Here is a 26,998-nt window from a genome sequence, read left to right as displayed (position 1 = left end):
AATAATATTCCCTGCTAAAAGGAGTGCAGGTGTTCAGTGGTGCAGCCAGCAAGGACATCCCACTGCACTCCCCTGTACTGTACATTTCTGGGGGCACTCACCAGCTGAGTTCAGTGTTAGAAGAAATACTCAAGAAGGGTGTCAAAAGGAGAGTAAATACGAAGATTCATCAATTACCTGTAGAAATTTAAAAGCAGGCAATAAATACAAATACATCATATGAAACTGGGATTCAGATAATTCATGCATCAGCAGGGTTCCCCACCCCCATCCTGCACCCTGATCAGAACATTCTACAAAAAGAAGAAGCCAATTTCAAGGTGAAGGATGGATCAACCGAGTTCAGTCGTTCCAAACAACCTATACAATCTACTGTAAGTGCCATTTTTATAAGCACCTGCCCTATTGTGAGTGTTTCAAGGCTCCCTCCCTCCATTCCTTGGCTTAGAATTTGCCTTTATATGGCCTACCAGTTGAATCACAAGCGCGTCCCGGGTAAAATGCTTCTGCTCACTCCAAATGCCAATTGCTTCGATCGCTGCACTCAAATAGGAGTGCCACACTGTTTCATCCATTTCCAATGAGTACTTTACATGTTGGCTAGGAAACCGCTTTGTAGCAAACATGGGACTGAACACAATTGCTTCGGATTACTCAGTCCCAAACTCCAGTGCCAGATAAAATGCAGCATAATGATACAGCACTCCACTGGACTGATACATTACTCCAAGCCAGGTTGGCAATAACTCAGATGAAGACTATAATCTGGCCACTGTAGTTTATTTCGGCCTCATTTACTTCTCCCGCTGAGTGGAAGTCCCACAAAATGCTGCAAAGCAGAGAAACCTATCAAATCAATGGCAGTATTCTGTGTACCCTGTACTTCATGGCTGGAAGAGAAGGGAGAGAAAAGGACGGTGAATATTAACAGAGAGTGCTGGACTCCAATTTCATGATGCATTTGCAACCGTGGCCACAGAGATTCTCTGATCTGTGGCAATCTTGCCTTTATGGTGCAGTCCTATGCATGCTAACTCAGAAGTACATCTCACTGCCTTCACTGGGGCTGACTCCTTAGTAATTGTGCTAGGGACATCAGCCTTGGCGTCTAGTATTTGGTAGGCAGTTCTACTGTCAAAACTATAACATGTTCCCCTATTCTATGTGGCTAGCCAAAATGCACCTAAAACATACAAAGGAAGCTTCGGGTCTAAAAAACCATAAAATTAATTAATATGGTCATTTATGTTTATAAGAGATTATAAATGTATATCCAGTGCTTTTTTAAAAAAAAAAGTTTAGGAGTACTACTAATTTTCCTACTAATATTGAAATACTGCCCCTCAATGAGGCCAGACTTAGATTCACAAAATGTTTAGGGGTATGCGCACCCCTGCACCGCCCCCAGAAAAAAAGCACTGAGTATCTCTATTAATGAATATGATAATTCTACACCCCATTGCCCATAGCCATTTCACAAAGAGTTTTTGGCAATCTTCACCAGTGGGGGTGAAGCTATTAACAGGCAAAGGAGTTGAGTGTCTTTGATGAGGAATTAAAGCTTCTTTCCTATCGACAGGTGAATATTGTCAGCTAGTTCATTCTTCATGCTAAGAAAAATTGAAAGTGAGCTTCACAGGCAGTGGTGCGCCTAGTACATTTCAGCCTCTAGATTTGACGGTCTCACCTGCTCACACCTTTAGATAGCAATGGGTGTTGTACTTCGCTTACTTCAAAATGGTGCAATCCATCCCTGATGCCTTTGGGAGGCTTGTGCTCATTCTTCTGAGTGGAGCCCCAAAGTCCTATCAGCATCACTTTGTGAGCGGAGGGCTGGAGAAACCTACGATTTCAGACACCCTTGATATTAGGAGTAGTAGTAGTCACAAACGCCTTTAGCTTTATTAGGGCGTGTGCTTCCGCACTGCTACACTAGGGGGCATGCGAACGTCACCCTTCCTCTTCTATTTTTGCAGCCGTGGATTTCGGTACAGAAAAAGGGTTGCCAAATACCTGTCTTGACTTGAGTGATCCTCTGGATTCTGGTGAAATGGAATGGACCGTCCCTTATGGACCTGATCTTATTTGTACAGGGTTCGCGGTCCGTAGTTGAAGCCGGGGAACGCCAACTGAAACAACCTATATTCAGAGGCAGGTGAAGCGCCCGAAGAAGCTGCCATCTGATCTGCATACTTCTGAATGGACGGCGAGAGATTCGCCATCGACTTCACTGGGTACTAAGGGCATCTCAAGTGGGACTCACGGCAGGCTGTCCGACCACTTGGGTGCAAATCGGCTGTGCCTCTCCTCTCGGGCAATAGGACAGCGCTACCGGGGGAGGTGCGAAAGAAGCTGTGCTTTGACAAGTGTGAAAGGCTCAGAACAGTGTGCATCAGATGGAGGGGGGAGAGCCCGTGGCCTTCCAAGGTGCTGTCGAGGGCCAGCTCTCACCAGCCCCGGTGCGCGTGGCAAAAGGGGAGGGGAGGGGAGGCGTGGCCCCGCAAAAGTCACTAGGACCCCGCTCGTGAATGAGATCCTCAGTATTGAACCCAAAAGTTAGTTTGTCTCTGGAAACACGTGGTAGAAAAGAGACGGTCGTTGTGCTAAGAACATGCAGGAGTTGTTGCACTGCAGCATCCCTGAAATATACTCAGAGTCGCAAAGTGATTTCATGCTCTTTATTCAGCTCCTAGTGGTGAGGAGGAATGAATGAAAGTCCCCTCAAAGTATCTGCTTTATATACATTATTTACACAATGGGCTGCAAATGATTGCTGCAGTTTGGATCCTATTCAACTCAGTATATAACAATCCCTGACCTAGCTGGCTAGGACTGAGTCCAACAGATGTTGCTCCCTGCTTTAAATGGTGAACCTCCATTCATTCATTTATTTTGGAGGTCAACCGACAGCCCCGTCTTCAGCGTCTTCTCATCCAACATCAGTCCCACGGAGTTCTATGGGACTCAGAAGTCTATAGCTATGCATTGGATTGCCGCATTGATCCGGAGTACGAAAGGGAGCGGAGCGTTGGCGCGAGCAAATTCTCCGGAAGGCGCGCGCGGCTCCTTCTCCATGTGGCTCCTGCGTTCTGGACAGGGGTCCCAACTTGAATAAAAAATGGGGGGCAGGTAAGCCCCGCCCCACCTAATTGATCACATGACTTGGCACACGCACACTATTTGAATGGCAATGCCCATCATTTGGGGGGACGTCAAATATTTTAGGCGGGGGCAAGAGACCTAGGTCCTCTGGAGCTGGCTCCTATGCCAGTTGATGGGAAATCCACGATTTCTTTTATACATATGTAACAACAATCCACATTACTGCTCCCGTAGTAAAACGCTGTGGGGTTTTCCTCTGCACCAGATGATTCAGGGATCTCCTTGGGGAGATCTTCCACCCAGGGTCTTCATTCTCCGTCGGCCCGACGACCCGGACACGCCCCAAACGCTCCTGGCGCGGTGACTCCGAGGAAATGGACAGCCTCTCGGAGGCAGGTGAGTGGAAGATCTCTTGGAGCAGACCCAGATCCACTCCTTTGCAGGAGCCCATAAAGCTGATGAGAGCGATGAAACCGACGGCCTGGTCACCATAAGGAAACCACATGAACACATGGCATTAGACCCAGATAAAGGCTTCTACACACCATGTGTTTACAAAATGTTTAGAGCACACACCACACCCAAATAATAATAATAATAATGAGAACTGCAGTCTGTAAAGGCTGCTGGGAACTGTAGCACTGTAAGTATACTACTGTTCCCAGGATTATTATTGGAGAGGGGTTTGAATGTATGATGTGTACCTTAATTTGCATTTAGTTCCCGCTAAAATCCGTGGGAATTGACCAGATGCCAGCCATGGGATATAAGATGGTGCACCACCACTGCACCACCTACCAGCTGTGATGGTGCCCACCGAAACTAGGATTGGGCAGCGTGGCAGCAGGGACAAGGGATGCACCGGGTTGGAAGCAGCTGCCACACACCTGTGCCTGGCACCAACAGCTACCCAGTTGGGAAGACGCATAACCTCCTTGCGTATGAATCAGAATGAAAGCTCAATAAAGAGTGCACCTTGTATAACCTCCATATTTTAACCTACTGTTTAAAACATAAATAACATTTTTTTATATATAGCTCCAGTCCTTCAAGCACATACAGTGGTACCTCGGGTTACATACGCTTCAGGTTACATACGCTTCAGGTTACATACTCTGCTAACCCAGAAATAGTGCTTCAGGTTAAGAACTTTGCTTCAGGATAAGTACAGAAATCGTGTTCCGGTGGCGCAGCAGCAGCAGCAGCAGGCCCCATTAGCTAAAGTGGTGCTTCAGGTTAAGAACAGGTTCAGGTTAAGTACGGACCTCCGGAACGAATTAAGTACTTAACCCGAGGTACCACTGTATGTCTGAAATGTTTCAAGCTGCATTGTTTCCCAGCTCGTTCAACTTTGCTGGAGCAGTCATCATGAGCTGAGTAAGTCAGAAAGGTCACAGTTCCCATATTGCTCTGATGTCTCTCTCTCTCTCTCTCTCAGCTCCATCATCCAATGGAGGAAGTTTCCCTGATATCATTTCCATCAGTTCTGCGGAAGAAATGTCTCCTTCAAGAACCCTAAGGCCAAGCACAAGTAATGAAATTGCAGTTCAATAAGAATTTAAAAGTTATGACCACAGAAACAGGTTACGGATCTGTAACAAAACTTGGTGCTGTGAAGAACAACTCCAGAAAGAGGCTTTGCCTTTTGTCCCTCTGTTTTGGTACCTCAGTGCAGCACTTCCAGAGTCCAAACTTGGCTGTGATTACTCATTTTCTTGTGGCATTCTGTGAACTTCATATTTTTTTAAGATTCTTTTAAAATCTTTTAGCTTCTTGTAGATTGTTATTTTCAAATGATAGCACCATACTAGATCCTTTCAACAGTACGGAAGTGTTTCACTAGCAAAGTTGCCCCTTACCCTTGCAGCTAGAATTGCATAGACCTTATACTGTCTTTTTATGTATAATTTCCCCACCCATCTACTGCCACCACTTCTTCATTGCAAGGAAGTCTTGCCAATATTCACTGCCCTGATTTTGACAGCTAAATTCAGTAGTCAGAGATCTGCAGCAAGACATTCCCCATCTATACCCTGGGTACACTCTTATTTATTCTGATGCATACACTGCTAAGAGCAGCCATGTGCAAAGTCCAGTCCAGAAAAATTGTTTCCCTTCATTTGCAAGGAATCATACAAAACAAAGTGGCACTAATAAAGAAAAGTTCCAGGGTGACAACAGAAATCAAACTAAAAGTGTTTTTGCAGTTCATCAAACTATCCAGCAATATCAAGTTATAGGAAAACTGGTGCTATTAACAGTAATCCTTCTAGTTGGTTAATTGGTTTGGCAACTTGACATGTGATGCTAATTATTTTCCCCAATGCACATGACTTGTAATGCTAATTTCCCCCAAGAGTTAAATGATAACTAATCAGAGGCAGCTACAGTTGCAAATGGCAACAAAATATCTGTGAAAGGAAGAGGAGCAGGTTTGCTCATGTGTGTTGCAGGTAGAAATACTGTTTGTAATGAAGTGAGAACAGTAGTTTACTTGCTCTAATTAACAAATAAGAAAGTTTTGAATATTTAAATTCTAGATTAAAATTGATTACTTAATTGAGAAGAGGATTGTAACAAAAACACTGGGGCCTAATTTGAATAGTAGAGTGCCTAGTATCTGGTGGGCAGACCAAAGCACTCATCAGGAGAGCTATATGATTCAGACGAGGATCAGATGCCTTGTCAATCCCAGCAGGTATATAACAGGAAGACCCAGCCTGCCCAGGCAGCTAACCATTAGCCATGCTGGCTGGGGATGGTGGAAATTGGAGTCCGACAACATCCAGAGGGCCTCAGGGTATCTGTCTCTAAATATAGTGTTTGTGTTTATATGCAAACATACACATGCAGGTATTTATCATTATCATTATGTATTAAATTTATTAGTCACTGTTTTGCTAATGCAACCCAAAGCAATTTAGAATAAATGCTTTTGCTGAGACATATTGTTGCAGTTTTGCCACATTCAAAAATAGCCATCATGTACCTCATTCTGTCTCTCTGTCTCTCCCCACACATCCAGCTGTATCACTGGAGAACTATAGTTCTGATGTAATTTCTATAAGTTCCGTGGAGGAATCAAACACTCCCAAACCAAGAAGAGGTAATCTTGTTTTCAAGAGGCACTAAAAACGATGCTAGCTGAAGATTTGTGTGCCCCAGTATAGATTGTATCTGCTGCGGGAATGAACCCTTTACCTACCTGTTTGTTAACATTTTGCGGTACAAAAACAAGTGAAACCATCTAATGTTGAGGAAGGGATTGTAGGGCAGGTTTATCTCATCTATCTCTGTTCTTCCTTTGAATGAAACTAAAAGCCTTTTTAATTAGCAAAAGATACGTAGAAGGAGAGTTTCAAAATACTGCAGAATAATGAAGAGAAAGGGGCAATGTATATAAAGAATTGTGTAGAAAAATAAGATACATTAGCTAATTTTTATTAAGTAGAATTGCTCTCTGAGTCTCAATGGTAATAACAGGACAGAAGGTAGGGAGACCAACAGTAGATGGAGCCATAGCCAATTACAGGCAGAGTTTTGTCCCATCCTTCTTCCTGCTGAGGAGTTCAAGGTAGAGCAATACTAAGAAGGAGGAAGCTGGCAGCCAGTACCACCTCCTGGACAGGCAGGGCAGAGCCAGCTGGTGGCAGACAGAGGTTGGTGGGCCAGTGCTGCACCTGCCATAATGGACCAGCCTCCACTGGTGATCCTGAAACTTATACCCATTTACATGGGAGCAATGACATTGAATTTGCTGCTTACATCTTAATAAACTGTATAGAATCACACTGTTTCAAAGCAAGTAGAATTCACATCCCTGCCTGGTGCTGAGCTTATTTTTATTGTAATCTTAGAGATGACTTTCATGCCTGATACAAAAACAAAGTTTTGGCTCTTTCTGATGCTGTCTGTGCCACACGTGACAAATGTTGGCTACAGCATGGAAGAGCAATCCAGTGCACATTCTAGTCAGATTAGATTGTACATTTAGCAATGCAAGCAAGCCTCGCTTCCGAAAAGTGCCCTGATTCTTTTCCTCCGTAGAAAACATTGCATATGAAGTCAACTTCAAGGAGAGGAATATTGAAGGTACTTGTTGCAATTGTTACTGCTATAACTGTCTTTACTACAGATAGCTATTAGGAGGACTTCAGTGTTTAGCCGGCCAGTGAGATTAATCGGTACAAACCCCTTTGGTTGAGTGACGAGGTACTACCCAATTAATCAGGCTTACATGATAAAAACGCAGTATGTATGGATTGTTAAATCCACATTTATTGGGATAGAAACTGTGTCTCTTACATATACTGCTTCACAATTCATCCCAATCCCAGATTGTAGAACTGAGAAGAAATTCAGATTGCATTAACAATACTAGGCCTTTTTAGCCCTGTATCAATTGGGCGTTTGGACACCTTGTATATATAAATGCTTGATTATCCTTTTAAAAAAAACCTGACCAACTGAATGAGAAAATGAGAAGAGAACAGGCATGGTCCTCCTAAGAAAAATATTCTTTCATAGGCGAGGAAAAGCAGCTTTCTTTGTGTGTAGGGAAACCATTCTTGAAATGTTTACTTATTGTTTGTTTGTTTGTTTGTTTGCTTGTTTGTTTATATGTCTTTTTTTCCAAGGTCAGCTTTTTTCCTCTTGCATTATCAGTGCAAATCAGCAATTATATTTCTAATTTTAGTGGAAAATATAATTTTAATCATTCCTTATGTGTTTTATGTATTCTTAACCATGTATTGTGTATTATTTGAGCAACGTATTTTATTTTAAGAAATACAGTAAGCTCTGGGAATTGATGCCAAAAACAGTGTAAGATGTGTATCTTTTGTGTTTGGTAGAAATCTGCATATGCTGTGGAAGCCTTGAGATTCGCACTCAGCACCCTTTGTTTCAAGGAGGAATGTGTGCTCCATGCACAGTGAGTAGCTGATTTGGGTCAGACATGCTACACTTCCTTTATCTAACAGGCTGGGCAACTTTTCTTTTAAAAATAAAGGGGAAAAGAGGAATCAAGAATTGCTGGAAAAGCCAGTGTTAGATTGTCCACCAAATTCTAAAGCAAAAAAATTGCATCTGTCCAAAAGATGCTGGCAGTCTCCAGTTCAACTCTCACTTTAGCCACAAACTCCCTTGGTGGCCTTAATTAAGATGTTTTCCCCCGCCTCAGATCCATCATCTGTTCTAGGGGAATAATGATGGTCGCCATCTTTAAAGGGTTGTTTTAAGAAGTACTGAGCTTGGAACAGCTGAAATGCTAAATCTCATTATTAACTAACTACAGTTTTTTGCTGCTGCTGTTTTAAAAGGAACATCTTTTGGAGAGATTTTTCCTGTGTGACAATGATGGGTACAAGACTGATTGTGCCATATGCTGCTGGAGCAAATCTCTCATAATGTGTGATGATCCAACCTGTAACAGGTAACTGACCTCCCAAACCACATTCAAGTTTATAGCAGTGCCTTTGGATATGAGATTCAAATGCTGTTGCCGTAAAACCTGGCTTCCATATTCAGATAGAATGTGCATATTTACCTCTCTAACAGACTACTCCCCTTACACTTGGTGGAGCATATCTGCAATATCTTCTGCCTCAGAAGTTCTAGCCATGCCTACTCAAAAGTATGTCCTTTTGAGTTTAATCACACATACTTCTAGGGAAGTGGGATTGGGGACACAGCCTTACAAGCCAAAGTCTGTAGTTCAGTTGTGCCTCTCGCTTTCATAGTTGTGGAGCCTCCTGCAACACCCCCAGGCTCTGTGTCCAGTGTGATCGAACCAGTTAAAGGTAAAGGTAAAGGGACCCCTGACCATTAGGTCCAGTCGTGGCCGACTCTGGGGTTGCGGCGCTCATCTCGCTTTATTGGCTGAGGGAGCCGGCGTACAGCTTCTGGGTCATGTGGCCAGCATGACTAAGCCACTTCTGGCGAACCAGAGCAGGGCACGGAAACGCAATTTACCTTCCTGCTGGAGCGGTACCTATTTACCTACTTGCACTTTGAGGTGCTTTCGAACTGCTAGGTTGGCAGGAGCTGGGACCGAGCAATGAGAGCTCACCCTGTCGTGGGGATTCGAGCCGCCGACCTTCTGATTGGCAAGTCCTAGGCTCTGTCATTTAACCCACAGCGCCACCTGCGTCCCAGCATGATCGAACCAGTTACACTCCCCTAAATCTGCTTCTGGTGCTTGGATTGGGTTCCTGTGGTGCTGTAAAGGAATGAGGTGTTCTGTGGGGCACAACTGCTCTGTTCTAGGACGTGAATCATTGTGATGCAGGGATACAGAGTGGAGATAAGAGTATCATAGAGCACCTCATTTGAGTGTCCAGTTGCCCAGTTACCTGTGCACCAACCCTCAGCTTCAAACTTCCATATCCTTTTAATCTAAGTCAGTTTTGTGTAAATCAGGTCCTTAGCCAGGGCTCACTCAGAAATTATGAATAAGTGGGAGGAAAGGAAGTGCAAGTCACCCATACTTCTGCTTTTGCATTGCTGGTAAAAAATCTAACATAGATGCTCACATGTTTTTCCTTGTAGTGAAATGTGTGAGCTCTCCCCACATCAAAAAACATGCAGCACTCCTATTTAGATGCCTCTCCCCCATCTGGATAATTTTCAGAACTCCAGCAAGAACAAGTCCCTGTTTGAAACAGCAGCGAAAGTTTTGGATGTATGACAAATATTTGAAAAGTAAAATGTAAAAATACCTTCAAATCATCTCTCGCTGTCTGTTTCAACAATGCAGGTGTTTTTGTGAAGAATGCATGGACAGCCTCGTGTGTTCAGGATTCTCAGACGAGATAAAAAAGAAGTCTCCCTGGATATGTTTCCTGTGTGCACCACAGCGAGCATATGGTCTACTCAAGAGGAAGAGAAGATGGCGTGCAGAACTGAAGCGCTTCTACGATCAAGAGTCTGTAAGGGAAAGTTCTGTTGCCTTTTACAGATGCATACAGAAAAAGTCAAAGGGCTGCAGATCCTTGTATTAACTGGACCACTTTCAGCAGCAGAGGTGGGCAAACTAGGGACCGCCAGATGCTTTGAACTACCAGTCTTAGGGTCACTGACCATTGCCCATGCTGGCTGTGGGTCAGGGGAAGCCACCTGAGGTGAAATGGGAAATGCTGCCTCCTGCCCCCCCACCCGTGTCCCACCCACCACTTCTGCCACCACTACACCCTGGCAAAGTTGGCCGAAAAAGAACTAATTTAAACTAGATGCTCCGTTTCCAGCAGGTGGCAGCAAAACTATTTCAGCTGACCTGAAACACTGCATGGTCATTTACTAAAATGACATTTTTTAAAGGGGGGGGACCCTGTTAATTGGAGGTTTATGCCAAGCAGTCCCAATCTCTGCTTTCCTTTTCACTAGTAGTGGTGCATATGGAGAGGCAGAGCCACCCTCCCCACGCCAGCATCACTGCGGCTTACCTGGAGAGGCCTGGGCTGGGGTGCTAGTGAGGCTGGAGCTGTGCAGTTGCACTAGAAGGAGTACCAGATTGACTGGTGGGGTTCCTGCAAGTCCAACCACAAATCCCACCCCCCCTTGAGGCTTCAGCCTGTCCAAGTAAGAAGCAGCAGGGCAGCTCATCTCTTCTGACTTGGTATTGCCAACACGGATTGGCAGCCATCAGGAGCCCTTCCCAGACCTATCTGAAGATGACGAGGTTTGAACATCAAACATTTGCCATATGATGCATGTTCTGTGGGGCCCTGACCTGTGGCCCTTCTCATAAGCCTTTAACACCATCCTAGAGAAAAGAAAGTTAGAGGAAGGAATAAGAATCAGGAAAGTGTGAGTAGCCAGTAGTGAATTGAACAGAGAGGCAGTTTGGCCTGCTGCAAGGCAGCTTTCTAAGGAAGTGTATGGCAGAGGTTGGGGGGAGAGTCCTTGCATAAGAAGAGAACATTTATTACGTCCTTTGCCTGAAGGGCAAAGCAGTTGATACATGTTGTCCACTCATCAGCAATGTGGTCTCTCCCCAATGATAAATTTCTAATACCCTCCAAAGAGCTTCTCCCAAGGGATCTAGCAATAGGTAGTAGTGCCACATTTGCCTTTAGTTAGACACATTCTTGGAGAATATGGCTAAGTTCTTTCTCCACCGTATGCCAGTTGCTGGGAATTGCAAGTTGGGAGAGTGTGTTCTACTCAGGTCCTGCTCAGGCTTCCCATAGGCACCTGCTTGGTCTCTCTGAGAACAGGAAGCTGGACGAGACAGGTCTCTGGCCTGATCCAGAAGGGCTCTTCTCATGTTCTTCTGTATCGCCAAGGAAGGCACGGTGGGCATTTGCCATGAAGATGGATCCATGAATCTCAAGGTCATATATGTTAGGAGAACCTCAATAGCTTATTATTTTGCAGGGATTTAACTGCTACTCTCCCCAAATGCAGGTACTGAGTAGTCAACATTATTTAAGCTGTGGAAATCGTATGGTGATTGTTTCTGCATTGCATTGTTAAGGTTGTTTTGCATTTCTTAGCCCTGGTGCTGCAGCTACCTGTGATTTAAATAGCACCTGCATCCCTGTTGCAACTTGATATACATGTAGTAAAACCCTTGTGAATGTGCTAACAGCAGCACATCTTTCCATTATCCAAAGGCCCTGATATGATCAGAGTAGCATTTATATATTTCCTAGGCAGGTGGGATGTAAATAATTTAATACATTTTAAATAAAATTAATAAATGCATTGATTTATAGAGTTATGTCAAAGCTTGTTGATATCCAGTTAATAAAAAGTCTTCATGTTAATACATGTAATAACTAAAATCACATACTACTTGTTCGACAAGTTTTGACAACAACAACAACAACAACAAAAGCACTTTATGCAAACATGTATCTTTTTTGCAATTGTGTTAGAACCATCTGTGGATATATCAGCCTTTGGAGACATGGGATAAAAAACCAATCCGTGTGCTCTCCCTTTTTGACAATATTACACAAGGTACGTAACTGAGAAATTAGGCTTGCAACATGTTTCAGAGGTGGGAAACCTTTCTAGCCCAGAAGGCCAGATTATTATCTCCCCGAATTTCACAGGTAGGTGAAACTTCCTACCTGTCAGTCATCTGATGTCACAGTGACCAGTGTCCCCCCCCCCCAAGGGTCTGCAGAAGTCCCATTCAAGGCACTGCTAGCAGTATCTTGTTGGACCTCCAGAAGCTAAATTTAAGGAGCTGATTATATGAAACTTCTGAAGATTTAACAAAGCATAGGTCAAGGCAGGGCTTTGTCAGGGGCTGGTGAATATTTATTCAGAAGCCTCTCTCAAAATGCTGTTTTGCCCAAACCTTTTAATGGGGCTACTGAAAATCATCAGCTGATTGAGCAAGAGTTCTTTGAAAGGGGCTTCTGATATCTGTGGCTTGACATAGTTGTTAGGATGATTGGGAGCTTATCTAAAAATGGGGTGCTAAAAAAAAAGTCATTGCTTTCTGAATGTTGCTTTTTAAAGTGGTCTTTGCTTATCTTCAAAATAATACATGGCAATTTCTGTCCAAAAACAGCCTCAATCCAACTCTACTTGGATAGTTTTAAAGTCTCTCCATTTCAGTGGGAGATGATGAAACATGTGCTTTAGCTCCTCCATTGAAACCAGTCCCATTTATTATAGAAGATTATGAAAAACTTTTTAACATATTTACCAACCTTCACTTATAAGTAAGGTTTACAAAACAAAAACCATGAAATTAAAGCACTGTTTACAAATTGGAGAAAAGCCAAGTGGAAGAGAAACAGCCAATTTGGGTGATCTTTATCTTAATCCTTCCTGACTAGCTCCTTGGGTGCCTTCCATACTAAGCAATTAATCAAGAATTGTCATCTTTCATTTACTCACTAGCTGCTGCTGCGAAATCACTGCATTCCACTGTTTCCTGTCTTCCCACACCCACTCTTTTTGAGACCTAATTTGTGGCTGTTCTTTTTCCACTGAAAAGGCAATTGCATTACAAACCTTCTAGTATGGACTGGCAAAGCACTATTGAGAAACCTAATGGGGTTTAATCCTAATGTGGATTAAAAAATTTGACCTGGTTTGAAAACCATCAGATATACCAACAGGGGACACAGAAAGGGCTGAACTCCTCAATGCCTTCTTTGCCTCAGTCTTCTCCGATAAAGAAAACAATGCCCGACCTGAAGAATTTGGAGCAAATGATTCAGCAGAGGAAACACAGCCCAGAATAACTAAGGAGATAGTACAAGAATACTTGGCTAGTTTAGATGTATTCAAGTCTCCAGGGCCAGATGAACTGCATCCAAGAGTATTAAAAGAACTGGCAGATGTGATCTCAGAACCACTGGCAGTCATCTTTGAGAATTCCTGGAGAACAGGCGAAGTCCCGGCAGACTGGAGGAGGGCAAATGTTGTCCCTATTTTCAAAAAGGGGAAAAGAGAGGACCCAAATAATTACCGCCCAGTCAGTCTGACATCAATACCAGGGAAGATTCTGGAGCAGATCATTAAGCAAACAGTCTGTGAGCACCTAGAAAGGAATGCTGTGATCACCAATAGTCAGCATGGATTTCTGAAAAATAAGTCATGTCAGACTAACCTGATCTCGTTTTTTGACAGAATTACAAGCCTGGTAATTACAAGCCTTGTGGTCTCTTCCAACTCTATGATTCTATGATCCCGCAACTTCCCTTGCCCCACTACTTTTCAATAATGGTTTGCCAGTTCACATTTATTCCATTTATTTTAGCTTATTTATTTATTTGGAGCCAAAATAGAGATTTCTGCAACACTGTCCTAGGAAGGGGAACAAATTGAGAAAGGGTGTCAGAGCCTCAGTGGTGGTAGAGCACGTGATGTACCTGCAGAAGATGCCAGGTTCAATCCCTGGGAAAGGCTCCTGTCTGAAACCTTGGAGAGCTACTGCTATTCAGAGTTAATACTGAGTTAGATGGCCTAGTGGTCTGCTTTGGTATAGAGCAGCTCCTTATGTTTCTAGCCACTATTGACTGCATTTCTGCAATCTTCGCACAATTAGCTGGGCAGCGAGCAAGTGCAACTGAGTTGAGTGAGGTTCTGTTTTGAGTAGACACCTGTTGAATTACACTGTCAGTCTGCACTATGTTGTTGTTTTTAGTCTCCCATCTTTTCTGTGCAAAATAAAATATAATACACCAAAGAAAGAAATGGTGGGATAGTGAAAGCACATTTGCAAGTGATCTCCCTCATTCCTAGTAACTTTTTGGAGTGTTGTGGCACTAAAGAAACATGCACATTTTAAAAAGAGTAGTGGGAACTGCAGTAATTTTAACCCATTCCCAGAACAAGCCTGCTAGCAATCTGCTGTCTCTTAAAAATAGGAGAGGAATTTCTTTAATTCAGAACATCTCCCACTCTTCTCTAAATCCAGGGAAATGGCAGAGGGAATCTCCATAGTCTAGTCTAGGAGACATTTGGAAGAGAAGAGTGTGGAGAGAAGAGAAGGCAGACACAGCAGGAAAGGTACAGAGAAGAAAGAAAGATGAGAAGGAAGTTCAAGTCAGCACCCAGGAAAACCTATCCTCCCCGTCCCCACCCAAGGAGATTGAATGAAAAGCCTTCATTAGGAGTGAGAAGCCTGTAGCTCTCCAGATGTTGTGGCATAGCCAATGGTCAAGGGTGATGGGAATTCTAGCCCAGCAAAAGGCATGCCAGGGTCTCCATTTAGGTTCCAAAGTCCAACATTGAGGGGCCACTGCAGAAGTGCCACTGCCATTTTGAATAACTTCCATCCAGCACACAGTAAAGCACTTATGAAGTGTTGTCTGCAAACCTCCTGTGTCTCCTTTAGGGCACCTCATCAGTAAAAAATGTGTCACATTAATATTGGTATTCATTTAGGTCCTATTTCTATTCTCCAGAGCTGAAAAGTTTGGGGTTTCTGGGGGAAAGCAAGGGCAATGGGACACTGAAGTATTTGGATGATGTCACCGACGTGACACGAATACATGTAAGTAAATGTCACTGAACTTTGTACTACTCATATTTCTAATTTTGTTAGATGGGTATATTCTTTCTGCTCCTAATATATTAACTGTATCTTACTGGGATAAAATCAGATTTGCTTCCAGTCAAAGAATTACAAATTCTTTCATTGTTTATTATGTTGAAGTCAGGGAAAGGACAGTCTTGCCCCTTTAACACCGGACAATCTGAAAACTAGTCATAACTGTTTGATGCTAGTAATAACTGAAGAAAGAATAAGACAGGGCCAGCACAGGGAGGCAGTTACCCCAGGCAGCAGATCCAGGTCCATGGAGTTCGCTATTCACTACTGCACCCCTTTGCCATGGCCATACCCATGTCTTCAGCCACACCCACAACCCTGTGGTTTTGTCCTCCCGCCCACACCACACACCGCACATGCTGCCATGCCACTGCACTGCACTGCTGCTGCCTGCTCCTCTCTGGCCTCCTTTCTTGTGATAACAACATGTTATTACATAAAAATGAAGTTGAAATTGGTAGTAAAAAAGATGAAAATAAGCAAAAATTTGGAAATCTCTCTAATACAATAACTAAGATGCACAAATCTATAAACAGAACATATGCCACAGTAATATTTCCACAATGGATAAACTATGCAATAATCTGGATACAAAGAAACCCTCTTTACAGTGCATGAGTTATACTTACGTTTATTTAGAGCAGCGCTTTAGATAGCTAAAATGCCAGTATATTATGTTCACTATTCAGATTTTCTGGATAACTGCAATGCCAAACATGCTTCAGCTTGTTAGGCTTCTTCAGCGGTCTATTTTTTTAAAATATATACAGCATCCTTGATGCATTAATTCAGCTTATCACACATTGTGTAGGTTAAATAAAATTAAACAGTCTGAGGAGCTGCCAAAGAGTTAAGCATCAAATAGCACTGTAAGGAATTTCTTCAAGAATAAGTTTATTTAAGTTTATTACCATCAACTTCTTTGTTCAAACACTGCTGTTTAATCAGTGTGCAAAACTGATTCTTTTGCTTGTTTTCAATAAAAAACAGCCTACCAGAAATGCTGGAGAAGGAACAAGAAGCCATGGGTTTTGATTACATTGCGATGGTTAACCTGTGGCCCTCCATATGTTGTTATATTTCTGCTGTCACCATCCCTGACAATTGAGTATGCAGTTGGGGCTGGTGGGAGTTGGACGGCAACAACGTTTGGAGGGCTGTAGATTCTCAACATCTGTTATAGATGGAGGGGAAACTCTCTATTTTTTATTTTTTATTTTTTTGTCTACTTAACATTCTGTGGGTATTCTGCACGATAGGGTCATGTATCTTGTGAACTGCCTCGAGAGCTTTTGATGAAGGGCAGTATATAAAAATAATAGGTTCAGAAATTAAATTTAGTATCTCTAATACTTAGTGGAGCACGTCATAGTCAACCTTGCATAACACCACTGGCAATTTAATACAGTAGTTTTGTCATTTGTCTGAAGAGGCCAAACTTGGACTAATCAGAATAGTTAGTAGCAATGTGGTTAATGGTAAACTAGTTGGTAAGGTTAGGTTGGTTCTGTGGCTAGGAAGTGGTAGTAATCCTGATCCAAAACATGCCCATCAGAATGTCTATAAAGCAAACTGGTGCATTTCTGAAAGGAGGAGGAGAAGGAAAACGAGAACCCATGTGAAATTAAAAGATGAAAGATGGGATCCTGCATCCAAACTACTGTGATTGTTTTGTTTTGTTTATTAGATAGAAGAATGGGGTCCATTTGATTTTATATTTGGGTCTACGCCACCCATTGGAAACGCTTATCAACAGCCGTCTGGTAAGAAAAGCAAACATGCATGAAACTGTAGCTCTTATTGTGTCTCTCTGACTCTGGTCAGTTCCAAGATAAGGACCATTTCTCTCTCCACTCTTCTCCAAAACAGGTTAAATACTGCAGCTACAACATACAGTATTTACTTGGGAATACGTTTCACTGATCTTGCTTCCTTATAAATATTTGTAGCTAAGCTGCACAATCTTAAGCATGATTACTCCAAAGTAGGCCACACTGTGATACTGGGACTCAGTCCCTGGCGATTGTGCACAGGATAGCGGTTGGGCAGCATGAGCCTAGGGTTCTGCTGTGTCAGCTAACAACATCCCAATGAGCTTCCAGTAACTAGTAGAAAGCAAAATGATGCAATATATATTGTAGGAGCACTGATAAAGGAAACGGGAAGCACCAAGAGCCACAGCTAGAGCATGCTGTGACAGTGCTGCATCATACATCAGTCACGATCGCGTCACAGACTACATTCCATATTAACAGCATATCAGATAGGCATGGAAAGTACCTGCTATCTGGTGTGTGACGTAACCTCATCCTCTACTACCATCTTGCTCTCATCCACAGAGCACCACAAGGAAAAGCTGACAGTGACTTCTCCCTGGCCTTCCCCTCCAGCTGCAATCTTGCCTCATGATTTTGTTCCACAACTAGAGACTATATAGCCACTAACCGCAGAACTTCCTATAGACAGATATTCAGATTCCCTAGCAGCCCAAATACAGACAGGCACAGGTTATACAACAAAACTCTTTTGCTGGGGTTTCCTCAGAGGAAGTCTGTACTGACCTGCAGTGAGCGTCACTGACCTCTGCCCTATTGGTATATACTGGTATATAAAAAAGGAGGTGTGAGGGCTCAGACAGGGTCCTAGAGTCTTCCTGTCTGCTTCCCAAAGCTGGGCAAGCACTCACCAAGCTTTGGGAAGGAAATAGGAGGGCTTTAGGGCCCTGCCAAAGCCTCTTTCCTCCGTTTGAAAGCTGGCTTAAGCTGGTCTTGTGAAAACTAGATGGAGGGTGTCAAATGTTGGTCTGGTACCATATTACCTAGATACGCCACTGGCTGGAGACCTTCTTTATACCTAAGGTAAAGGTAAAGGGACCCCTGACCATTAGGTCTAGTTGTGGCCAACTCTGGGGTTGCGGCGCTCATCTTGCTTTATTGGCCGAGGGAGCCGGCGTACAGCTTCTGGGTCATGTGGCCAGCATGACTAAGCCGCTTCTGGTGAACCAGAGCAGTGCACGGAAATGCCGTTTACCTTCCCGCCCGAGCAGTACCTATTTATCTACTTGCACATTGACGTGCTTTCGAACTGCAGGAGCAGGGACCGAGCGATGGGAGCTCACCCCATCGGGGGATTTGAACTGCCGACCTTATGATCGGCAAGACCTAGGCTCTGTGGTTTAACCCACAGCACCACCCGCGTCCCTTTTTATACCTAAAGTGTATAACTAAAGTGTCCAGTCCCTGTCAGCAGATGGATGGAGGGTGGATGCCTAAGAGAAAGGAAAGCACACCCCTCAGGCTTTTATATCTTGCTACCTACCCCACCTTGCAATCTATCTCTAAACATGAGACCTGTGCAGCCTCAGACTCCTGCTGTTATATTTGCATGTCTTTATAACATCTAATCTCTTCAGGAGCAGCCAGTTTGGCACCCATAAGCACCCATTTGCCTCCAGAGGCTTTCCCTGGTGCCCAGAGGTGGCTCTTTTCCCCCTTTCAGTCATTCTTTTCTTTGAAAAGGAAGCGGGTGGGCTGGAGCACCTTAGAAAGGCATTTTCAGAGACCATCTTTTTATAGCCTGTTTTCTCTTCTCCCTTCCCTTTAAAGCCTGGTATTTTTACCAATATTTTCGTATTCTTCAGTACGAGACACCCCCAGAAAGGATGTTTTTCTGGATGTTTGTGGATAACCTTGTGCTGGAGGAAGAAGACCGAGATACAGCTTCTCGATTCTTTCAGGTGAGTAGCAAAACAAAATGCCTTCAAGAGGTGAATAAAGAGATAGTTTGCTTCACCACTCACTTGCAGACATTACAGTCATACCTCAGGTTGAATACGCTTCGAGTTGAGCGCATCCGAGTTGTGCTCTGTGGCAACCCGAAAGTAACGGAGTGCGTTACTTCCGGGTTTCGCCACTTGCGCATGCGCAGATGCTCAAAATGACATCACACGCATGCACAGAAGCGGTGAAAAGCGACGCGTGCATGCGCAGACGTGCCATCGCTAGTTACGTTTACCTCTAGATGCGAACAGGGCTCCGGAACGGATCCTGTTAGTATCTAGATGTACCACTGTAATTTAATACAGATTTTCAGTGGCTCAATTCACAGTTTGAAACAACAGTTTTATTTTATTTATGTAATTATTTGTTGCATTTCTATATCTCTTGGAGCATCTTACTTCAGTATTGTTCAATCTGTATTGGCTCCCAGATTTTGAATTCTGTATTATATTCTATTGGCATCAAATGAGAGATTTAGTTCTAGCTCTTGAGACATATGTATGGTTTTGGTCCTTTTAAAGATGGAAGCTGTGCTCAGATATAAGCAGCATGATGACACCATCCAGAATGCAGTACACATATGGAGTAATATCCCATCTGTTAACAGGTAACTGCTTTCTCAGATATCCCAGAAGTTTCTGTTTGTGTGCTTGTGTTAAAGCCAAACCAGCTGCAGAGCATTTAAGATTTTGTTTTCTACATCTGAAAATCCTTAGGCTTTTCAATGTTCCTATGGCTTCCAACTCACTTTTACAATAGAATCAGAGGACTGCAAAATTGGAAGAGGCCCTGAGGGTCATCTAGTCCAAACACTGAAGTACAGGAATCACAACTAAAGCATCTATGACAGATGGCCATCCAAATTCTGCTTGAAAACCTCCAATGAAAGACATTCTACTGCCTTCTGAGGGAATCCATTCCACTGCCAAAAACTCTAACCATCAAGAGAGTTATTCCTAATGTTTAATTGAAATCTCCTTTTTTCTAACTTGAATCCATTGGTTTGGGTCCTACCCACTGGAGCAGCAGAAATCAACTTTGATCCATCTTCTATGTGACAGCTCTTTAGATAACTTGTTAATATCATCAAGGGACGTGGGTGGTGCTGTGGGTTAAACCACAGAGCCTAGGACTTGCCGATCAGAAGGTCAGCGGTTCGAATCCCCACGACGGGGTGAGTTCCCATTGTTCGGTCCCAGCTCCTGCCAACCTAGCAATTTGAAAGCACGTCAAAGTGCAAGTAGATAAATAGGTACCGCTCTGGCGGGAAGGTAAACTGCATTTCCGTGCGCTGCTCTGGTTCGCCAGAAGCGGCTTAGTCATGCTGGCCACATGACCCGGAAGCTGTACACCGGCTCCCTCGGCCAATAAAGCGAGATGAGCGCTGCAAGCCCAGAGTCAGCCACGACTGGACCTAATGGTCAGGGGTCCCTTACTAATATCATCAAGTTGTTATTGTTGATACAGTAATCAGAAACGCAGTATTCAAAAGCTGTAAATAAGCTTGGATGAAAGGAGACTGCAATGTGAAACCACTGAATTAAAATACATCAGGATTTCACTTGTGGATTGAACCCAAACCCAAATGAAGACAATTAATTTATAGCACATTATATGTGTTAATTGGCTTACATAATTACATTTGCCACTTTTCTGCATTTCCCTCTGACCTCAAATTTTACAGCTACTTCCCTCACACCAACCAAAAAACAACAACAACCCCATGTGATACTCAGGATAACACTTCATGCATCTGATGAACCAGTGGACTGTAGTTCACAAAAAGTTATGGCATTATAAAGCTGCTAGCCTTTTAAGATGCCACAAGACTCAAAAGACTAATGCTGCTCCTCTGGAAATCGTCGTAACTTGTTCACCGTCCTGCCTCAGTTTGTGTGGGTCTCAAGGCCTGTTGAAACTAGAAGGCAGCGAAAAAAGAGGAAGAAACTCAAGTTGCTTGAAGGAAAATACATTTGAGGCCTGACGTGTTTTGGAACAATACTTCCTTTGCGTCACTATAAATATATAAATAATACAAGCATTTATCTAGTAAAACCAAATAAAAATAGAACACCTAAAACAAGGCAAGTCTTACATCTTCCTCATTACAGTATTGGTTTTCTAATTGTTCTCCATACTTAAGAGGTTATCTCATTTTTACGCCAAATCTGTACTGGTAGAATGGCTTAGGATGACACAGAAGTGTTCATCTGCTGGGTGCTATTTTTTCACTTTTCTCAGTTTAATATAGTTACACGCTCCCAAGCTAAGAGGAGTTGTCTCTCTTTTGGAGACTTCTTTCTTTTAACGCCCTCTTTCTTTTGGAGACTTCACAGACAGATGTACAACAGAACACAAAAGGAGGCAAACATGCACTCTGACAACATAGCAGCAGATCTGATACCCCGTATCAGATTGGGAATGTGCTCCCAAACCCAACTGGGGCTTCATGCTGGTTTCCTGCCAAAAATGCCTCCCTCCCTCCGCTGCTATTTTCTCCCAAAGAGACTGTATGCAGTAAATAACACCTTCGGTGGCAAAGGACTGGTGGGGCATCATTATTTGCAAGAAACTGGTGCAGGGCTGCTCTCTACTTTGGATCTAGGCCCCAGAGCTACCTTTACTTCAACAATAAAAGGTGCTAGTTTAAGGAAGCTTTTTTAAAACAAAACAAAACAACAACCAATATTATCATATTGCGTAACTTGGGCCATGTGATATAAAAAAGTGACATTTTTATTCCTTACAGGCCAGAAAGAGACCCAAATTGTATAGTGGGATGAACTAAATAAAATGCAATGGAGAAAAGGGATAATACTGGAATGGGGGAAAGGATGGGAAGTAACGGCACAGATTGAGTAAGGTGCTATTGAATAAAGGGGTACAAATTAATAAAATAGGTGGGGTTTTTTGTTTTTGCCTTCCCCTTTGGTCCTTTCTCTTTTGCCTCTGGCCCTACCTCTTTGGCCCTCAGAATATTGGCCAGGTTACTATTTATGCCAGGTAAAGATTTGGCTGCTAAATTTCTCTATGCTGGGCTAATATGAAAGGTATCACAGTGACAGTAGCATTGGGTCCAGAGAGCTCATCAATTTGAAGTGCACAGCTCTCTTTCGAAGGAACCACATAGTGACATACATTTCAGGGGTATTGCAGAGATGAATCAGTTTGTGTTAATGACATTTCTAGAACATTTGAGCTACAAAAATGCTAACAAAGCATGAATAAGATTATTAAGCTGTTTGCATCTGAGAATAGGCTCTTGTGAAAGGAATCATTCACTGTTCCTCATTTCACAAGCTACTTATCTCTGCAATATTCTCCCCCATGGCTAGTTCAACAAGTCCATGGTTCATACATGCATGTACATCACTTGATATCTGAATACTCTTGATGAACTGATTCCATTGAAAAGTTGTGTTTTTAGATAGTGTGAAATATGCCATTTCACAGCTAACTTGTTTATACATGCAGCTGTCAAGTGGTGTGTATTCATGCATGAACTAGACCTAAACTAAATCATGTCAAATCAAATGAACTGCATACTCTTTTATCTAGGTTATCTAGGGATGGAAAGTTGTGCCAGTTTCGGTTCTCTCAATTTCCATGTTTCCCTCCACCTTAAATTCAATTCTCTACTTTTCTGCAGCTTACTCATATTTAAAATCCTCATGAAAATTCTTCCACATTTTAGTGTGAATTTCTCCAAATAAGCACATTTGTAGTGCAGTTTTGGCTCATATACGTATTTTTGCAAGCAGTTTCTTCAAATATAGTGCATTTTACATGTTATTTTCACTAATATAATCATTTTTATACACACTTTTACCAATGCATTTTTGTAACCATTGGTTAAAGAACTGCATCACAAAATCTGAATATGTGCAAATGACAAAGGATGACTCTTTTTTGATTCTCAACATTGTTTCAGAAAGTTCAACATTTGTTAGCTTCACCTTTAAATGTGAACTAAATCAAATTCTTCCCCCATCCCTAATTTGAAACTGAAGGATCATGTATTAGCTTTGGCTTCTGGCATGTGGGTTTAATTAGCTACTCATACAACTATTCTGGGGACGCAGGTGGCGCTGTGGTCTAAACCACTGAGCCTAGGGCTTGCCAATCAGAAGGTTGGCGGTTTGAACCGCAGTGACAGGGCGAGCTCTCATTGCTCGGTCCCTGCTCCTGCCAACCTAGCAGTTTGAAAGCATGTCAAAGTGCAAGTAGATAAATAGGTACCGCTCCGGCGGGAAGCTAAATGGCGTTTCCGTGCACTGCTCTGGCTTTGCCAGAAGTGGCTTAGTCATGCTGGCCACATGACCCAGAAGCTGTACGCCGGCTCCCTTGGCCAGTAAAGCGAGATGAGCGCCACAACCCCAGAGTCGGTCATGACTGGACCTAACGGTCAGGGGTACCTTTACCTTTACAACTATTCTATTCTGGTGAACATTATAATATATGAGAGAAGAATTAATACAATCCTGTAGATTAACTTCAGTGAGACCTGAAGATATTATCTGATGCAGCTGAAGGGATTCCCAAATGAGGATGGGTTTTTTCTAATTAAATCCCAGAAGTATGATCCCTGGTCTGCTGCAGCAAAAATAACAGAGTCGTAGGACACGTTAAAAGCAAACAAACACATTATGTTATATTACATTCTGTTTTATTTATATACTGCTTTGGAGCCCAAAGTGGTGATCAGACCATCACGGCAAAAGGAAAATGCAACAGAACTACATTAAATAAATCAAAACAATAACAAAATCTACATCCATGAGCTGCATTCATGTTCTTACCACAGATGGAGCTACCTACCATGCCACCTTTCATGTAAAAACTGGGTAAACTCACACTCAACATACCCTACCCACTCCAGTCTCTCACGTAGGAGCAAGCCCACCCACAAACAATTGCCTGATGGAAGTGGCCTTGCCCTCATCACAACCCATAGGAGAAAACCAAATGAGAACTTTCCCTTTTGGTCTCCTGCCTTTAGGAGCCACCCCATTGAGTGACCCACTGCCCCTAACTGCCTCCAAATAAATATGGTTCTCCCTGGAAACAGCTACAGCTCTGACTCTTGTGCTTCAAGGGTGGAGTAGCTGGCAAAAAACCAACAACCATCTGGCTCCTCAATAGATTGCTGTACTCCAGGTGCAGCAATAAGTAACCAAACAAACCCCTGTGTTGCAAAGAGAACATCAGCAATGTCTAGGCAACATGATGACTATGTACATAGGCAGTAGACAATCTTTATAGAATTCCTTCAAACCATAACAAGTACAAAAGGAAATCTTCTGGATATTGACTACTGTTTCGTAGAATTCTTCATCAGCATGGTGGGAGGCTATAGAATTGCTGCTACATTATTACATGAGCACTGTTCCACAGCATTTGATATTTTCATTTACATACATTCATTCGATATAAGATGGGTTTATGAAGCAATTCTATATCCTCCTACCACGTTGACAAAGAATTATACGAAACAGTAGTCAATATCCGGAATCACTGTTCAGTGTTGGACGCCATATTTGCTGAATATACAAAGCTTTACAGCTTGTCTTTCATCGTACAAAGTCTGTTACCTCGCTTCATTTAAAGATTTTCAGAGACTTTGAGACTAAAGATTTCATTTTGTACTTGTTATGGTTTGAAGGAATTCTATAAAGATTGTCTATTGCATATGTACATGGTCATCATGTTGGCTAGACATTGCTGACGTTCTCCAAGAGCCAAGGAGGCTAAGGTTGATGTCCACATCCCAGAGACCAATAATCCTGTTGTTGCTATTGTATTGTCTCTGAATGCATGGCGGTCCCCAAATAAAAGCAGACACTTTTACAGATTAGTCTCTAACTCACAAATCAGACTTTAATCTGTGAGAACGTTTCCCATAACTTTGAAAACCAAAGTTGTGCAAGAGGAAAGCAGCTCATGCAATTGAACTTTCGTGTCCCTTCCTTCCCCCTAAACCTCTCCTCAACAGCAGAGGCTCTGCTGCAGCTGCGGCTGTATTTGAGAAGTCGCCTAAAATTAGATGGAGCATTGTCAGGAAACAATGTGGCAACCCTAATCAGTGCACAGCTAATAAGGGCACAATGAGATGTTAGACCCTTTTATATAGGGAAAGGGACCAGGGTGTGGAAGCAGCATAATTTCCTGTATGGCCTGAAATGTAAATATAATGACAAGTTGTTTAATTCCTGTTAAGGGAAAGAAAGAAGTCATGTCTTTTAACATTTTTACATGAATATTGTGGGGTGTTGTTTTTTATTCTCCAGCAAATATTCTGCATCTGCCTTGTACGTGGATTTGTCTCTGTTGGCAAAGAACATCCTTGAAACCAGAATCTTTTCTCAGCGTCCAGCCACTCTGATTAAGGACTTTTTTGTGCCCTTGAAGGAATATTTTAGGACATTTCCATAAGACATTCTTTCTACTGTAGGTCAGCCTATAAGCAGGGTTGCCATAATCAGCTGTCCCTTTAATACTGCTTTGATATTAACAAGAAAGATTTTTATCTCAATGCAGAGAAATTTCATCTACTGATTTATTCATACCAAGCTGTTTTCGATGCAGAGGAGCCAGCCAAGCTGTTTTTCTTCTAATCAGTTGGCCATCATCCTGAAAAAATATTTTTGGATTATTGATACAATTCCTATTCCAACTGCCTTCTGCAGGATTCTTTATTTTATTTTACCTGGGTTTGCATCATACATGTACACAAGCTCTAATTGTTATGCTATTTATTCATAATTTAAAAACTTTATAAACTGCCTTTCTGCCCTAACAAGGGCTCGCAAGGCAGGATACAAATACAAAAACCAAAACCAAATGTAATACAATAATATAGTGTACATATTTATGCTGTACATATTTAAATAATATTTAAATGCTAGAAATTCATGAATGGTGAGGAATTATCACAATTAATGGCTGCAAAATGTTCCATCAGGAGAATGAAAAAATAAAATTTGCAGTGTTAAGAGAATCTTAAAAATTACTTGCTTTTGAGTATATTGTACTTGCTTATGCTTTCCGAAGGGTACTTTTAAAACAAATAAATGTTATTTTGTCATAAGAGAAATGCAATGTTAAATTTGATTTGTTCGCCCCCATTTAAGGAAACAATTTATAAAGTTCTTTATCTGAAATTCATATCACATGACAGTCTTGATCTTTTTTATGTCTGAACCCCAATGAACCCCTAGTGCCTTAAAATGCAGCAAAGCTAATAGGTTTTAAAAATAAAATTGGTCGGCTTACAAAGTAAAAATAGCTTGGAAGCTGGAGCTAACCCACCATCCATTGTCAGTCTTGTTCACACATCACTAGCATTGCTTAAAAGAGTAAAATAAATTACACAGGAATCTCATTGGTACTGAAAAAACGGTTATTTCATATTCGCAAGGAGAGAGGAGGTTTCATGGCTGTCTCATGCAGGAGGAGGAGAAAGGGAGGATGATGGAGGAAGGGGTGGAGGTTAGGTGTTAATGGAAAACCACAACAGTGTATTTTCCCTGATGATCTGCTCGTCTCAAACCTGCCCTCTACTGACTGGAGTCCTGCAAAGTTGTTTATACCCAACATTTCTGTCCACTGAGTTTTATGTTCCTGTACACAGCAGAGAGAAGGCAGGGATGTCTTCACCCAATGTGTATTGCCTGATTTGTTTCCCTGCGCATTCAGCTCCCCCCTTGCACTCCTATTCAATGCAGCTGTCATCTGCACATGTGCAACAGCTGTCCCAAATGTACACACCTCAACTTACCGGTAACCACAGCTTATCTTTCCAAATCAGATGGAAGGTGATTTGAGGAGAAACACTGGAAATGGGGAAATTTCTCAAGGAGCTACAAGAGACCTATGGATTGTGGTTAATGTAGTGTGTGTTCAGCTCAAACACCTGCGCTAGGGGCACACTGGAGCCACCATAAATGTTAATGTATACTACAGCTGTAGTGTCAGTTATTTGAATTAATAATTATATTCCAAAGCACAGTGCTGGGTTGAAAATGTGTATATCAAAACAGAGAGGTAATTAAAAAATGTATGTTTCTATAAAGGTTTCTGTTTACCAGAATTTTAA

General features: G+C 42.4%; 1 protein-coding gene across 1 annotated transcript; it reads left to right on the top strand.

The window, feature by feature from the left end:
• The first annotated feature begins 461 nt into the window (after positions 1-461).
• On the top strand, positions 462-26,067 carry DNMT3L (DNA methyltransferase 3 like). Its single transcript, XM_053385247.1, has 14 exons — positions 462-495; positions 1,977-2,087; positions 3,368-3,498; positions 6,019-6,208; positions 7,150-7,194; positions 7,956-8,035; positions 8,424-8,536; positions 9,860-10,031; positions 11,982-12,066; positions 14,979-15,067; positions 16,812-16,887; positions 18,730-18,860; positions 19,425-19,510; positions 25,191-26,067. The coding sequence occupies exons 1-14, from the start codon at positions 462-464 to the stop codon at positions 25,333-25,335; spliced, it is 1,488 nt and encodes a 495-aa protein (XP_053241222.1). The 3' UTR covers positions 25,336-26,067.
• Positions 26,068-26,998: the final 931 nt, after the last annotated feature.

Source organism: Podarcis raffonei, chromosome 4 (genome assembly GCF_027172205.1).
Source record: "Podarcis raffonei isolate rPodRaf1 chromosome 4, rPodRaf1.pri, whole genome shotgun sequence".
Lineage (NCBI taxonomy): Eukaryota > Metazoa > Chordata > Lepidosauria > Squamata > Lacertidae > Podarcis > Podarcis raffonei.
The sequence above is the reverse complement of the archived record's forward strand: the minus strand, read 5'-3'. Positions and strand labels throughout refer to the sequence as shown.

What these genes read in the sequence shown, in the direction of transcription:
- DNMT3L (XM_053385247.1), top strand. Translation starts at nt 462, where the DNA reads ATGGCCTACCAGTTGAATCACAAGCGCGTCCCGG. An exon ending in GAATCACAAGCGCGTCCCGG is followed by an intron (nt 496 to 1,976) that starts GTAAAATGCTTC and finishes CTATTTTTGCAG; the next exon opens with CCGTGGATTTCGGTACAGAA. An exon ending in GAATGTGTGCTCCATGCACA is followed by an intron (nt 8,036 to 8,423) that starts GTGAGTAGCTGA and finishes CTGTTTTAAAAG; the next exon opens with GAACATCTTTTGGAGAGATT.